Below are 15,193 nucleotides of genomic sequence, written 5' to 3'. Positions count from 1 at the left end.
TCTCTAGCACTAAATCATTTTCCAGCCTGCTTTACCCACCCTCTGAGGGGACACTTTCTCTCTAGCACTGATAGTCGTGGCAGCTCAGACCCAGCTGGTGTTCTGCAGCGGGGGAAAGGTCAGCAATGTAAGCGCAGAAAAGAAACAGGGGAAAAAAACCAGACAGGAGCTGGGATGCTGGAGGCAACTGCTGGCATCTTCTACTCTGCTGTGGGGGAAAAAGAGGAGGTAGTCAGCAGGACAGCTCAAGGATCAAATAAAACCCCTGTCTCCATCACAACCTCCCCAGCAGTGCTTTGGTGCTCCCCCAGGAGCTCCCCTTCCCGGTCCTGGACTGCACTTGGACACTCACGTTTTTCTGCATTCAGCTTGAGTGTGTCCACCCCGGAGAAGATCATCTCATCCGGATCCGGGATGGCAGCTGCACTGGTGGGACCAGCAGCCCCTGCAAAGGGAGGGCAGGATATGGGTGCTGGACCCCAGGGCTGCCCCATCACGCCCCATCCCTCTGAGGGCAGTGGGGGAGAGGCTGCACCCCCTGCTGGGCTGTGGGCTGGGGATAAGGGGGGCTCATGGAAAACCCTGTCTGCACACCTTAGCTCCACCTGCAGAGACCTGGGGTGGCTGTGGTTTTAAGGGTCCCCTCTACTCTTGACGTGCTGGCACCAGAGGGGTGCTCCCTACAGCATGTATCCCTCTCCTCTCCTCTCCTAGCTCTCCTCCTCCCTAATCCCAAGCAGTCCTTGCCTACTGCTCGTTCCTCTCCTTCCCCTCCCTGGCAACCTACCGGAGCAGTCCAGCTTTCCCCGAGTAGCAGTGCCCTCAATCTTGGTGCCGTTTTTGTAGCAGCACCAGCAGAAGCCAGTGGAGAAATGGCACTGCTTGGGCAGGTAGTCACCGTTCTCATCGCACTGTGGGCGGAACTGGCCTGGATGGACACCCCCAAAATTGGCCTCGGCCTGGCACTTAGTTTGCACTAGGGCAACAGAAACAGAGGGGAGATCCCGTCAGCCTCCCAGGCCCTTCTCCCCCTCAGCAGCCTCAGCAGGAGATTCTACCCAGAAGCAGTTTAATTTAAAGGTGAACAAGCCCCAGCCCCGTGACCTTTCTCAAGCTCTTGGGCTAGCCAGGGGTGGAGGATTTGTGTTCAGCCTTTTGTTCACCCCAAATGCCCTGCATGCAGCAGACAGAGGTGCTCTGTGATGTCCTATAGGCCACCAAGCAGAGGCTCCCCACGGAATGAACAGGACCATGACCAGAGGGAGGGCTTGGCTCCCTGTGGGATGCCCCATGCCAACACCTCCCTGACCCTCCACAGCTCAGCAGCCCCATCCCCAATACCTTTAGTTGCCGGGATTCCCTTGTTCTCCTCCGACTTGGGGTTCTTGGCCATCTCAAACAGCAGCCAGTTGTACATCCAGGACTCCATGGACTGCAATGAGGGGGACCAGCACATTAATGGGCATGGGGGCAGTTCACCCCAGGGGAGCTGTGCATCGAGCTCCAGCTTGGCAAGGGAAGGTGAGGGACCAGCACATTAATGGGCATGGGGGGAGTAGCCCAAGCCTGGCTCAAGCAGGCCTTTGTTTTTCCAGGTGGGGACATTCCAGTCCCTCCCCCAAGCAGGGGACTCCTGGATGGGGAAGAGTAGGACGGCAGCAAGCACTGACCTTCAGGTCTGTGTGAGCCATGGTGTTTCTCAGTCTCTTCAGGTTGTCCAGAAAGCTGTCCTTCAGCTCCGGGAACGTCTTCCCAGGGTCTGCTTGCTGCAAAGAAACGACCACGGTGAGACAGGGCAAAGAAAAATGAGGTGGGCATGTGCTGAAATCATCCAGATAGATGCTGCAGGAGGCCAGGAGCTCCCACCAGCACCCCAAGAGACCCCAGACCAGTGCAGGGGGGCAGCTGCAGGGCGAGTAGGGGTGCAGGGGACCTTACCAGCAGCAGGTGCTTCACGAGGTCCTCGGTTTTGTTGCTAGCGGGGGCCATGGCCTGAGAGAAAAAGCAAAGGAGTAGTGTGAGCACGGCAGCAAGCCCTGAGGGCAGCAGGCAGTGCCAAGCAGTGGTGAAACTCTCTTACTGGAAGGTCTGCAAGGGGGGCAGCAGGCATGACCCTCATGACCAGTGGGGTGTTCACCATGGCCATCTTCATCTTGTTCACCGGCTTGGCACCTGGTGAGGAAAGAGCACCGTGAGGGGCACCAGCAGGGCTGGGTGGGCCAGAGGGAACCTGTCCCCTCTCCCTGGACACCCCCCACCACCACACTGGAGCCCACGGGGCTACTGACTGGCAGGCAGCTTCCTCTGCAGAGCCTCCAGCTGCAGGGTCTGGGAGGTCTTGGTCAGCTTGCTGATCTGCCCGCTCTGCTGGTACACGAAGTAGATGGTGACGGCCTGGCCAGCAATCAGCAGGGCCACCAGGATGGAGAGTGCGGAGAGGCCGGCTCTGCGTCCCAACACCGACCTGCGGGGCACGGACAGGGAGCTCAGATGATCCTCTGCCATCACCCTGTCCCCGCCCCAAACACGCCCTTCCCGGGGGAGGGGGGTTGCAGCCAGACAAATGCAAATTGCCCCACTGCAGGGTGCAGAAGTGAAAACTCAGCGTGAAGGTCACACCAGGAACTGAAACTCACTGTGGGGGCGGGAGGGGGGGGGGCACGGGAGGGGTGCCGAGGGGCACGTGGGCACATTTAGGTGCGGACAGGGGACTGCCAGGGGACTTTGGGGCACAATATCACTCTGGGCATCGTCTTTTGCGGGATTATGAAGCCACCTGAATCTTCGCTGATTCCTGAGGCAGAGGACACAGCCCATGGGATGCCGGACAGCACTTAATTTTTAAAATTTTGTGCCAGATGCTGCCCCGCCGGGTGCATGTGGCACTATAGGGGTGCAGCGGTGCTCCAGAGGCCACCCCCTGGCTGCGCTGCCCGACGGGGAGCGGGCACTGCCCGGCCGAGGGACATGTCCCGAACGGGACAGCGCTGCGGGGGTGTCTGCCCGGAGACTGGTGATGTCACAGCTCCCGGGATTCTGATTGGCTGGAAGTTTTGGCGGGGGGCTGCCCCCCGCGGGGGTTGGGACAGAGGGACGAGTTGGGACACGCGGTGGCAATGGGATGGCGGGCCCCAAAGAGCCAGTTGGGACAGGGCCAGCGCCTGCCCCATAGCCACGTCACCAGCTTGCCTGTCCCACAGCCTGTCCCATAGCCGTGCTGCCTCCCCCACAGGTTCAAGCCATGGCTCTGTGCCCCACAGCCACGCTGAGCCTGTCCGCCCCATCACCATGACTTGTCCCCAACTGCCTCAGAGATACAGTGACCCCCTTCAGCCCCATAGCCACCCAATGCCCCCCCATCCCATAGCCACCCAACTCCCGCTCCATCCCATAGCCACTCCATGTCCCCCCTGTCCCACAGCCACACTGTGCCCCACCCATTTGATATCCTCCCCGTGTCCCTTCCTGCCTCACAGCCACGTTCTGGCCCCTTCCACAGCCCCCTTGGCTCCACAGTGCCCCATAGCCACCCCGTGCCCCCCACCTTCTGCTCCGTAGTCACTCTGTACCCCCTTGGCCCAACTGTGTCCCCTTCCATCCCGCACCCACGCAATGACCCCCCTGTCCCAGGTCCCCACTTGTGCCCACTTTGCCCTCCCCGTGCCCCCCACCCCTTGCCCCCCGGCAGTGGCACCTCTGGGTGTTCCCAACGCTGAGCACGGCGCTGCCGCGGTCAGAGATGAGGTCCCGCTGCTCCTCGGCCATGGCTCCGGTGGGCTCCCCGATGGAAATGAGGACCCCGAGCTCTGCCCCTGGAAATACCCTCCGGTCCCCACCCTGCCCTGACACGCGGGGGGGGGAGTAAAAAAAAAAAATCCCATTGGCTGCTGGCACTTGCATCACTTGTTGCCGGGCAGAGCTCTGCTCCACAGGTCTCCAGTACAGAGTTTACGCTGGACTCGACGCTGAGCACCGCGGCCGCTCAGTGGGGGCATCGCTGCCCACCCCACGCCACGGGCAGGTCACAGTGCCCAGCCTGGTGACATCAGTGACATGGGTCTGGGGGTTCTGGTACCCCTGGGAGGGGGCAGGAGGTGGTATATGGGGGGGGGGTGGCAGGGGGTGAGAAACGGGATGTGCTGTTGGGATGGGGGAGGTGAAAGACAATGTGCGAAGAAGGAAGTGGGGTCCAGAGGTGGGTTATCAGGCGTGGGACACCATGGGGACAGACCCCACAGCCAAGACTGAGAGCAGAACCCCCGTGTGGACACACTGTCAGGGTACACCCCTCCTCACCGACCTTTGCTACTGGGGAAAAACTGCACTTTGGCTCAAACCCCGGGTTGAGGGTCACTTCAGACCCCCCCTGGCCAGCACTTCTCAGGGTGAGGGGGAACAAGTCAAGGACTAAGTGCTTTCCAGCCCTCCTTGCTTTGCCTGCAGCAGCTTCTGGAGGCTGAACCCCCAAAGCCAAGTGAGGAGGAGCAGCCCCTCAAGGTGAGCGACCCCAAAGCACCAGTGGGAGTGAAGCACCGGGGATTCCCAGCCCTCCCAACAGCCCTGGAAGTGCTACATGGGCAGAAGCAGCCACCCACAGCATAATGCTGAGGCTTGGTGATTTTATTCAAGGTCCCAGAGCAGTGCCAGGGGTAACACACCCCCAGTGCCCACACTGAGCCAGAGTCACACCGTGCCAGCACAGAGCCAGCTCCAGAGTCAGGATCCAGCTCCACCGTGCCCAGGGCTCAGGCAAAAGTGAAACTGTGCATGAGGAACTAAAAGCCAAACACCACTGATTACCTGGCAAACCTGCTGGGGCTGGTTCAGCCACTCGTTCTCCTGGGTCAGTCCTGAGGCACCTGGCTGGAGGGGCATGCTGCCAGCCCTGGCTGTGCCTGGAGAGCAGGGAAAGGGATGGTCATGGAGCGTTTCCAGGGAGCAGGGCAGGGTTTCCTGGCAGTTGCTCTTCCCGGAGGAGGCATGGTGGGACAATGCTCTGGCTTCCCACGTGGGAAATTGCAGCCCCACTGTAGAAGGGCTTAGGTGCCTGGAGCCTGGTGTCCCACCCACAGGCTCCTGTGACCCAGCTGGGAAAGCCCTGGGCACCCAGGGGTGCATGAAGCACCAGCCCAGGAGGGTCCATCAGCCTCACCCCAGGTTACCAGTGATAAAGCTGTACTGAGAAACCATCAGAGGTGTTTGAAAAGAAAATAAAAAGGGAGAGAAAACTGAGAGAAAAGGGAAAAAAGAGGAAAGAAAAGGGGGCGGGGGGGGGAGGAGGAAAAGAAAGCTAAATAAAAAGGAAATAGAACATAAAAGCTTTCCATAAATTTTTTGTCTCTCTCCTTGTGGGCACTGGGGGTTCTGGGAGACACACGGGTTTTTCCTCGAGGGTCCAGACCTCACTCAGCTCCTCATTTGGGCCACAACTCCTGCCTCGAGGCCACGATCCAGGCACATTCCGTGAGCAGCCTCAGCCCAAAGGGGAACCAGAAAGAGTCTGAACAGGAACTTTGAAAGTGAAACCCCAGCGATTCCATGGAGCTGGGCCTGGCTCTGCAAACCACAGACGTGGGTGATAACCTGGGGGTGGGGGAGGGCCCTGTTCCCCCGGCAGGCTGAGCCCCCCAAGCCCCAGCCCAGACGGGCACGGTCAGCACAAAGCCAACCCCCACTACACACACAGACACTCCCCATCAACTCTTCAGTTCTTCACACCCCCACACACGCTTTCTGCCCGTGGCTGTGGCATCCAGTGTTTCCAGTTTGTAAATTGATTTTTCCAGGGAAGATGCAGACCCTTTCAGAGAGCAGCTCCCATCCTGTCTGACCCTCCTCATTCCCCCCTTGCACAAGGCTGGCACTGGCTCCTCACCACCCTGTTACCCCAAGGCTTTGTGTTTGGTGCTGCCAAAAACTCAACAAGCACCATTACAGGAAGCTGAGGAACCAGTTGTCTTTTTCGGGGAAAAAAAAGCCATCTGGAGAGAGGAGTGGTCCCAGGATTGGGCTCAGACCTGCTGAGGACCAGGCCGGCAGAGCAATTATTTGAGGCAGGCAGTTGGAATAACCCAGGTGCATTCCCAGGAAGCCATTCATCACCAGCTGGGCCTCGTCTCACAGCTCTCAGCCCCCAGACCCTGCACAGAATAAGGTCTGGGGAACAGACCCACATTTCCCACTGCCCCTAAGGCCACACCTTCAACAGCTCAGGTTTGGCCCTGGGCAAACTGAAGGGGAAGGGCTGAGCCAGAGGGCTCACCAGTGGCCACAGACTGTGTGTGGGAGGGGAGCACAGCCCCTGAGCAGCCCCATGCCCTCGGCAGGATGAGCATCCCTGCTGGGGAGGCACAGAGTGGGCAGGCACACACATCCCACCCCCATGCAGCCCAGGAGCCATCACCCAGCTACAGGGGGGTTGCAGGTGATGCAGTTCCTCACTGAATCACCCGAGACAACCACCTGGGTGAGGACAGGGACTGCCAAGAGCCATGGGAGCCATCCATGCCACACTGACAGGAGGGTCTTTTTCTCCAGAAAGGTGACATGCCAGGCAGCCACTCGGTGCTGGATCTCCGGTTTCTCTTCCTCTTTCAGCATTTCCCCCCTGGTGGTTACACACCGATGCAGGAAGCCATTTCAAAGACGTCAGGTCTGCCAAGAAATCAAAGGTATTTTTGCCATTAATTGAGCAGCAAGCCCAGGGAGCAGCCTGCCCAGGGCACATCATGTCCAGGGCACCAAATGGCACAGGGCGGGTTGGGTGTACAGTGGCTCAGCCATCCCTGGGCACACAGCAGGGCTCCAGTTTCCAAGGATTAATAGAGCAAATCCACCTTCATGTGGAGCAGACATCGTCCCACTTCTACATCTGCCCTTAAAACCAGCAGGGCTGAAATGGCCCGGACCTGGGCGGCCCTGCCGGGCCTGGGTGGGCAGCAGAGGGGAGAGGAACTCAAACTGCACCCAGAGATGAGTTGTTTGTGCTGCCACAAAGGTCCTGCCTTGGATTCGTTATTGCTGTAGAGTTCTCCCCAAACGTGCCCCGGGGAGCAGCCACACCAATATCCCCGGGGATGGAGCAACACACAGCAACAGTTTTCACTGTGTTCAAGAGTTTATTAAAAAACCACTGACTGGAGCTGTTGGTCACACACACACAGTCCCACTCCCTGCACTCCCGACCTGTCCCCTCCTCTGTTCAGCTCCATGTTGGCTGAGCTGCTGCTGGTTTCGTGTTTTCAGCACGTTCTCAACACAGAGTTCAAAGAAGACTTTAAGTACAGGAAAACAGCGATTTGAGCGGCAAACAGTGCACTTTTAGGACAGCAGGGGAAGTTTATTCTAGAATTTTCCATGGCCGCATAAAAAACAACAAATAAAGCACTATGGCTGTGCCAAAGGAAATGCTGGCTTAGGAACATCTGCACAGGCAGGGGATTTTTTTCCACAGAAAGGGGAAGTGATGAATTAAGCAGCATTTTGCAGAAAACGCAGCAGTAGTTTCCCACTCCCAGCCCAGCCTTTTTTCCCGTGGCAAGGACACCTCCAAGAGATCACGACTCAGTTTGAAAGCACAAGTATCCAAGAAGCTTTTGCTACGAAGCCCAAGACCCACCATGGCTTTGGATCAGCCAGCCTAGTTCACCCCCAACATCCCCCCCAACCCAGAGGCCAAGCTCCAGAGCCCAAGCCATCCATGGATGGAATTACACGGAAGTCCGGCACACCCCAGTAAGAAAACACAGCTGAGCAGAGGTTTAAGAGAGCTTTAATAAACAGAAGGTGCAGCGCTGTTTACAGACGACGTCCACGGCGACCACCCTTCCTGCGAGTGCTGTCGGAGGGGATGGGTGTGACATCCTCTGCAGGGGGAAGAAAACCCAAAACACACTGTTACCTTCCAGAAGCACCCTCAGAAACCCATGGGGCACAGCCACCAACCCCAGCCATCACCTCGACACCCCACAGCTGCACCTCAGCAGTGCAGGAGCTGCGCACAGGCAGAAGGAACGATTCGTAGAGTGGAACTTGGGAACTTGCCACAAACCAGGTACCCAGAGCTTTTAATGTATAGGAAGCAAAAATTCCCATCTCCCATCCCACTTAAACCAAGCAGCCACAGAGTTTCCAAAGAAACAGGATGCTTGATGAATTTTCAGCACAGCCACCACCGCAGCTTCTTGTGACTCCCCCACAAAGTTCAGGACTCTCCTCCAACAGCTGGAGAACTCCACTATAACTGAGTCACCGTCTCAAGCTGAGACCACCAAGGTATTTTTAGGTGACTGAACCGCTATGGGACAAGTGCTGTGACATCACAGGAAGAGTGGTTCCCTGCTGTGAGCTGAGGTTTGCCCTGTACACAGAAACTTGGGTTCTGAGTTGTGCTCTCACCCCCTCCTGAGGAATCATCAGTTTAGGGATCTGCTTAAATTAAATCCTTCCTTTGGTGCCACCTGAGTAGCCATGAAGAACATCCCAAAGTTAAACCATCGCACCAAGCAGCTCACATGCCTACAAAGCTCCTTTCACTAATTAATCCCGTTCTCCCTCACTCACCAATGCGGCCGATCTTCATCCCTGAGCGGGCCAGAGCTCTCAGGGCCGACTGAGCACCGGGTCCAGGAGTCTTGGTCCTGGAGGAGAGTCAGAACCAACAACCCCTTAAATGACTCAGAAGTTGAACAGAGTTTACAAACAACTAGCAAAATTAAAATCCCACCTTCCCCATCCCAAACCATCCTCCTCCTGTCCCAGACCCAAACCCTTCACCATCAGCCACCACAGTGACCACAGTGTCCCAGTGACGTACCTGTTCCCCCCAGTTGCACGTAGTTTGATGTGCAGGGCGGTGATGCCCAGCTCTTTGCACCTCTGGGCAACATCCTGGGCCGCCAGCATGGCTGCGTAGGGAGAGGACTCATCTCTGTCCGCCTTCACCTTCATCCCACCGGTCACACGGCAGATGGTTTCCCTACAGAAGGAAAAGGCAACACTCAGGAGAAAGCCATTCCTTGTTCCTACCCCCAGAACAGCTTCTAGGTAGGGAGAGAACCTGTTAATTGTCAGCGTTACCAGATCAATAAACTGCCACCCAGTACCCTGAGTACAACATTGATCAGAGGAGCTCACCAAGCCATCTGGTTTGTGTACACCCACCATCCCATCGGGCTCAGCAGAAGCTCCAGGACTTTGGTGGAACCTCTTGCCAAGCCTAGTTTCTGTTTTCACACCTGAAGGAGCCACGTACCACAGCGAGGTGATGGGTGTTCAATACTCACTTGCCAGAGAGATCAGTCACGTGGACAAAAGTGTCATTGAAGGAAGCAAAGATGTGGCAGACACCGAACACATTCTCTCCTTCAGCCACCTGCGGTCCCAAGCTGATGACCTGCTCTTCCTTCTTCTCCTTGCCCTTACGAGGAGCCATTCCTGAACAACAACCAAAGTGAAGCATGAGTGATGCTAGGTTTCTCAGCATTGCTAAAGGATTTTATGAAATTCCTATTGTCCCAACCAAGCAAGAAAAATGAGTTACCGCTGGCAAAAAAGCAGCAATTTGGAGGTACAAGCGGATTTCTTACAAACCCCAGGATTCCCAGCTTTGCTGCAACACTGGCACACAGGTCACCACCCACAGCTGCTTAGTGGGGTCTCTCTGCTGCGCTTGTCCCCAGGCCCCACCACAACTGCATACGAGGGAGGCCCTTTCCTCGGTAACCAGCATTGTCAAGCACTTCCCCTTGTTTGTGTGACTTTATGGAAAGAAAACACCAAGCCAAACAACTACTAAAGACCTCATTTGGTCACTAAGGTCCAACTCTGCACACCTTCTCTTTTAAGTACTAGCTTGGGTTCTTCCACGTTACTGCTCTCCTAACATCCTTGGGACTAGCCCAGGTAAATCTTCTGCCTCTGAAGACGACATCCAGCGACAGGAGGCAGCAGACCCAGCACTCGGCTGTTTGTTTTGGTGGCCATGGATCCTGTGCCTCTGCTCCCGAGCACAGGAAGACGGTTCCCTATTGCCCTCTCCTGCCAAATACTTGCTACAGCCGGCGCCCTGCACAAGTGAGGTGTCCAACCACTTCGCTCAGGAAACCAACCCCAAGAGAACCTGCGTTCACCCTCGGTGGTTCCCTCTCCGCAGACGGCATCAATTTACACCAGTGCCTGCACGGCCGCCCCGACAGCGCCACATCCCCTTCCCGACCCCATCCACAGGCTGCACGGACAGCACCGTCCCCAGCCCAGTGAGGCCGACACGGCACACGCAGCACACGCTGTACCGCCAGGATCGACCCCCGGGCGACGACCCCGCCGCTCTCCCGCGCTCGGGGGCACAGCCCCGGCCGCTCAGGGCCGCCCTGCACCCCCCGCCGGCAGCTCCGCTCGGCCCGCCCCGGGCTCGCCCGCGGCCCGTAGCCCCGCTCGGCCGGGCGCGCCCGCCCCGCGCCGGGAGCGCTGCCCCACGCAGCCCCGGGCCCGTGAGGGCGGGCGGAGAGCCCGAGGCCCGCGGCGAGGCGCGGGCGGGCGGATGGCGACGGATGCGGGACAGCCCCGCACTCACCTGCCCGTCTGCTCCGGCGGCCGCCGCGGAAAGGAAGCGGCGGGGTCAGGGGGCGGGGGGCACCGCCTCACCCGGAAGGGATGGAGGGACGCGGCGTGTCCCCGACGGCAAGCACAAGGCTGTGCCCCGATCCCGATCCCCATCACGATCCCGATCTCGATCTCGATCCCGGTCCCGGTCCCGATCCCGCCACGCCGGACGCCGCCGCCACACCGTGACCGGCGCTCCCGAGGACAAGCAGGGCCGACCTCCCCAAGGTGGCGGCCGCCTCGACCTTCCCAAGATGGCGCCGTCACCATCACTTCTCTGCCTCTCCCACTGACCTCCCCAAGATGGCGGCTGCCTCCCCACCTCTCCCCTTCGGCTGGACCTTCCCAAGATGGCGCTGCCACCTCCTGTCCCTCCACCCCTCCCCAAGATGGAGGCGGGCGCGGTTGAGTGTTTGGGTTCTTGACAGACCTGCCCCGGGAGAGCTTTGGAAACGAACTAGTGTGAAAAACAACCGGATGAAGATGCTGTAATTCCAGCACGCAGCCCCCTTCCCCTCGGCTACACAGCCACAGCCAGCACTCAGCCATGTTGGGGCACAGGCCTTTCCCCCTCACTCCGCTGTGGGGACTGAGCACAGCGAGGTGTCGTGGGGATCTCTAGGCAGCTGCTTGTCCCTACCCCGAGCTCAGGCAGGAGCCCTGGCTAAAAGGAGGTGCTTGGGAATTCACCCACAAGGGGATGTGCGTGGTGGTTCAGTATGTGTAAGTCTGGAGTATTTTTCATCAAGGAGATAATGGGAGAGGTTTCAGTCCAGTGATTCTCTATGGGGAGCTCCAGCAGCCGATGGGAGCAGCGCAGGCTGTGCAGCTCTGAGCAATCGCACAGGGACCGGAGCTGTGATCAGGGAGGTTTGTTCCAGCTCTACAGCAAAATTTGTAAATTTTCACATAAAGGTGGTCCTGCAAGTTTTCTGGTTCCAAATCATTTAAAAAGCACTCAGGACAGTAAGGATGGGGAACATCAGAGACCCTTGGAAAAGAGGCAGATTGCAAACCGTTGGTGCTGCCACGAGGGAGAGGAGGTTGGGTCCATAAGGCTCTCTGCACTCCCACGTGCCGGGTTTCTTCCCTGGGAAAACCCTCTGTGCTCAGGGATGCCCGTCTTGACCTGGTGGGCCACCCTCGCTCACTCCTGTCTTTGTTACCCGTTTGCCACTGCATCAGGGATCTTCCAGTTTAAATATCGAAGGAGAGGTTTTTAAAATATACATTGGCAGCACTGCTGTAATTCCAGCCGGGGGCTCCAGTGACAGCGGCCGTGGCCTGATTTGGAGGAAGGGGGAAGGAAGGAGTCAGCAGCAGGGGGTATTGCAGAGGTCAGCCTGCATCAGGCCATGTGTGGCTGCGGGTGACCCGTCTGAGGAGGAGCCTGGGGACAGTCAGGGGTGCGTGGCAGCCAGGCAGGGTGGGTTTATCCCCATGGAGCCACGTGTGCAGGGCTGGCTGTGATGATCCTTGGCGAGGCTTGTACCAGCCTATGGATGTTGCCCTGGAACAGATGCAAACCAGAGGCAAGGAAACAGACAGGCCTCCATTTATGGGGTAACAGGCTGGAATAACCAGATGAGCCGCTAAAAAAATTACCCATCAGTTCGAAATCCCACAGAGCCCTCAGCCCCAAAGCTGCTGGGAAACAGGCTGCTTCTGGTCCCTCTGGGCAGAATGGGGCTTTTCCCACTCTATGGGACACATTCTTCCCTTTCACTTTGCCTTGCATTAGTCCTGGTGTATCCTCAAGGGAACTGCCTACCCTGCAAAATGTTCCTGGGGCTCAAATGCCAGCTCCAGCCAGGCTGTCCTACTGCCGAGGACAGCACTGAGAGTCTTCCCAGGCTGGGATGAGCAAAAAGGGAGGCACTGGGCAGGGGCTGCAAGGATTGCATCCTCCAGCCTGCAGGGAAGGGAAGGATGCTCAGGCCAGGGTGGGGTCAGTGCCAGAGGTGGGGTCAGTGCCAGAGATTATGTCTATTTGCTTTGAGAAATCCCCCAGATTTAGTTCCTTAATGGGTAATTAACATTCCAACTGCTCCTCGGTAATAGCCTCTCCAGCCCATGGGAAACCCACAGACAGGGTTACGCTGCAGGCGGATTTCGTAACTCAGCCAGTGACTAAACCAAAAGGCCAGGGAAATGGGAACGCAGCTCCCAACCTCTCCTCCTGCGGGGCTTTGGCCTTGAAGTAAACTGGTTCAGGCTGAGAGGGGTCAGTGGGAAGTAAATGGCCTGACCTGTGAAGGTCTCAGCTCCAGGCTTCCCGTAAGCAGGAATTTTTGGTGCTCAAATATCACAGTTTCCATGGCTGCGACTTGTTCTCACGAGCCACCGGACCAGTGGTGGCCTTGAAACAGAGACTGGAGCTGGAATAGGCCAAAACTCTTCCCACAGCAGGATGAACCCCAGCTGTCTCCCTGGTATGGAGCAGGGTCTGCGGTTGGGGCTCTCTAACAGGCGCCTCAAAACGGCATCTGTCCTCTAACAGCCCTGGCAAAGACACATTCGGGGTCCTGAGTCCACCCATTCACAGGTAAACGAATAAAACTTTTCTGTTTGCTTTTAAGGCAGTTTTTAGTTTCAGAAAGGCACTTTGTGCATGCACACATGTAAATGATGTGTCAGAAACAGGCACAAGAAGATTAAAACAGAAATGTCCAACACTGAAGTTAAAGCACTTAAGGAATTGGCAGAGACTTCAAGAGCCAGTTTCTGGTCCTAATGAAGTCAGTGGAAGTGCTGCCACGGACTTCAAGGACCATAATTTGGCTGTAACTCAGTAGGGAGCTGAAAGTGTTGATTAATAAATTGGAGACAATGTGGAGGAAAGCCGCTGAACTGCTTTCCGACAGATGTGCTGAAGAAGAGCCTGTGAGTTAAAGCACACAGGAAAGGAACTGGTTTCCTTTGTGTTTGCAAACAGAAGACAGGAAAAAAAAAGCTACCTGATATTCATGTAAAATGGCAGAGCTGGTATTAATAAACCCCAGTGCCTTTCTGAGCAGCCTTCTGTTTGCCGCGAGTCAGTCATTCTTTAAAAAAAAAAAAGAAAAGTATTAGCAAATGTCAGACCAAGAATTCGACAAATTCCTTTTTCACAGAAGAAATTATTCAGTGGAAAACTTTACCACTGGAGATTGTGGATTCTGCAGATTGTTCTTGGAGTTTGGTGCGTGCCTTTGATTACTCATTGCTGGCTTTTTGCTCAATTATTTGTGCATGAATCTGCTCTGGCGGAGGTTAGCATGGCCTCGGAATGCTGTTCCCGGGGGAGACACTTTTTTCAGGCTGAGTTTGCAAATCATTTAAGGCTGAAAAAAACTGTAATCCCTTTAATACCTTTTACAGCAGTTCGCAGTTGAAAAACTTGCTGTTTGTCCCTTTTTGTTTTCTGAGCTTTCAAGTAACTTTGGCATTGGCAAGTTATTCAGGGATCTTCAGAGAAAAGGCTTTGTGAGGGAAGTGAAATGTTTAAGGATAAAGAAATCTTTGACTTCAATAAACACCTCAGAGCCTGTTAGAAAATTTGTGCCCATAATTGTGTCCCATTCTTTGTGTCTCTTTCCCTACGATTTCCTTTCGTCTTTTCTTTTTGTTTGTTTATCTGTCTCTTTCATTTGATTGAAATTGCTTCCTCGACTCTGGTTCAGTCGGAAGCTCTCCCAGAACATGCTGCCTGAACCAAACCCAGCAGACCTGCCACATCCTATCCCTGTGAGTTTGACATGAAACTTGTCCCCATGGACTGGACATGAAACCTGACAGGGTCGTCTTAATGCACCACATCCCTAAGATGAACCTGAGCGGCTCGCTCTGGTGGTTAATGTGGGCTCCCTTCCCCTGGCCCGGAGCATGTCCCCCCAAGCTGTTGGTGTCCTCAGCAGCCTCCAAGGGCAGGGCAGGGGCAGGAGTGGAGCAGCTGAGCCACGTTAAGCTCATTTTCCCGCTCTCTGAGGAATGAAGAGAATTTTGTGTGTATGTGCACGCAGGTTGGAGGCAGCCAGCCCGTTCCTTGGATGTGGCCCTTGAGCTTGTCTTGGAGCCGGGGTGGAAAAGCTGAAACGATGTGGTGTACCAGCACTCTGAACCTGGGTTCTGCGGCTGGGGAGGAGGATGGGGACAACCTCAGGCTTGGCTGGCTTTAAAACTCTGACACAAAAGGGTGTGCATACACTGGGGGAAGGATGAAAGGGCTCTACTTAGGAGCCGTGAGCCTGACACCCCAGTTCTACCAAACACACTCCCTGCGCCGTACCCTTCGCACACCCCATCGCGCTCATCCCGGGGAACCGCGGGAGCGCGGGGGCCTGGTGGGAGCATCGCCCGGCACATGGATCATCACAGGCGCTCGGAGCCCGGCGATCAGAGCCCTCCCGCCGGGGGATTATCGCCGGGCTCACGGTCACCCCGGGGTCTGGACGGGGCGAGGAGCTGGGCAGGGGGGGCACTGGGGCAGGCGGTCAGCGCTGCCCCGGCCGCAGCCCTGGCGCGGCGGGAGCCCCTCGCGGCCCCCGGGGCGGTGCTGGCGGGGGGCGGCGGGGGCGGTGCCTGCCCGGGCGGCGGGCGGGACGCGCCGAGC

General features: G+C 56.9%; 2 protein-coding genes across 6 annotated transcripts; both read right to left on the bottom strand.

Annotated features, from left to right (window-relative positions):
- Positions 1–98: 98 nt before the first annotated feature.
- On the bottom strand, positions 99–3,826 carry CD74 (CD74 molecule). Of its 5 annotated transcripts, none has more exons than XM_027682549.1 (9): positions 3,695–3,826; positions 2,289–2,464; positions 2,081–2,172; positions 1,939–1,992; positions 1,671–1,766; positions 1,342–1,432; positions 788–976; positions 353–445; positions 99–208 (listed from the first exon to the last, which is right to left on the bottom strand). In XM_027682549.1, the coding sequence occupies exons 1-9, from the start codon at positions 3,763–3,765 to the stop codon at positions 201–203; spliced, it is 870 nt and encodes a 289-aa protein (XP_027538350.1). In that variant the 5' UTR covers positions 3,766–3,826; the 3' UTR covers positions 99–200. The 5 variants fall into 5 exon arrangements, with proteins under 5 accessions (XP_027538350.1, XP_027538351.1, XP_027538352.1 ...); XM_027682550.1 differs by having other exon boundaries at positions 99–205; XM_027682551.1 differs by lacking the exon at positions 3,695–3,826 and adding an exon at positions 2,777–2,984.
- Positions 3,827–7,753: 3,927 nt separating this feature from the next.
- RPS14 (ribosomal protein S14) lies at positions 7,754–10,708 on the bottom strand. Its single transcript, XM_027682560.1, has 5 exons — positions 10,574–10,708; positions 9,285–9,435; positions 8,816–8,977; positions 8,563–8,639; positions 7,754–7,865 (listed from the first exon to the last, which is right to left on the bottom strand). The coding sequence occupies exons 2-5, from the start codon at positions 9,431–9,433 to the stop codon at positions 7,798–7,800; spliced, it is 456 nt and encodes a 151-aa protein (XP_027538361.1). The 5' UTR covers positions 9,434–9,435; positions 10,574–10,708; the 3' UTR covers positions 7,754–7,797.
- Positions 10,709–15,193: the final 4,485 nt, after the last annotated feature.

This window comes from Neopelma chrysocephalum, unplaced genomic scaffold (genome assembly GCF_003984885.1).
Source record: "Neopelma chrysocephalum unplaced genomic scaffold, ASM398488v2 Primary Assembly neopelma1_63, whole genome shotgun sequence".
Classification (NCBI taxonomy): domain Eukaryota; kingdom Metazoa; phylum Chordata; class Aves; order Passeriformes; family Pipridae; genus Neopelma; species Neopelma chrysocephalum.
This window is presented reverse-complemented; position numbering and strand designations above follow the sequence as displayed.

Bases quoted from the DNA above. Each gene is read 5' to 3' on its own strand.
- RPS14 (XM_027682560.1), bottom strand. From the start codon at position 9,433: ATGGCTCCTCGTAAGGGCAAGGAGAAGAAGGAAGAGCAGGTCATCAGC. The intron at 8,640-8,815 runs GTACGTCACTGG...ACTCTCCTCCAG, and splicing joins CGTGCAACTGGGGGGAACAG to GACCAAGACTCCTGGACCCG. The intron at 7,866-8,562 runs GTGAGTGAGGGA...TTCCCCCTGCAG, and splicing joins GATGAAGATCGGCCGCATTG to AGGATGTCACACCCATCCCC.
- CD74 (XM_027682549.1), bottom strand. From the start codon at position 3,765: ATGGCCGAGGAGCAGCGGGACCTCATCTCTGACCGCGGCAGCGCCGTG. The intron at 1,767-1,938 runs GTAAGGTCCCCT...GTTTCTTTGCAG, and splicing joins TCGTGAAGCACCTGCTGCTG to CAAGCAGACCCTGGGAAGAC. The intron at 446-787 runs GTAGGTTGCCAG...CTCCCTTTGCAG, and splicing joins GGGAAAGCTGGACTGCTCCG to GGGCTGCTGGTCCCACCAGT.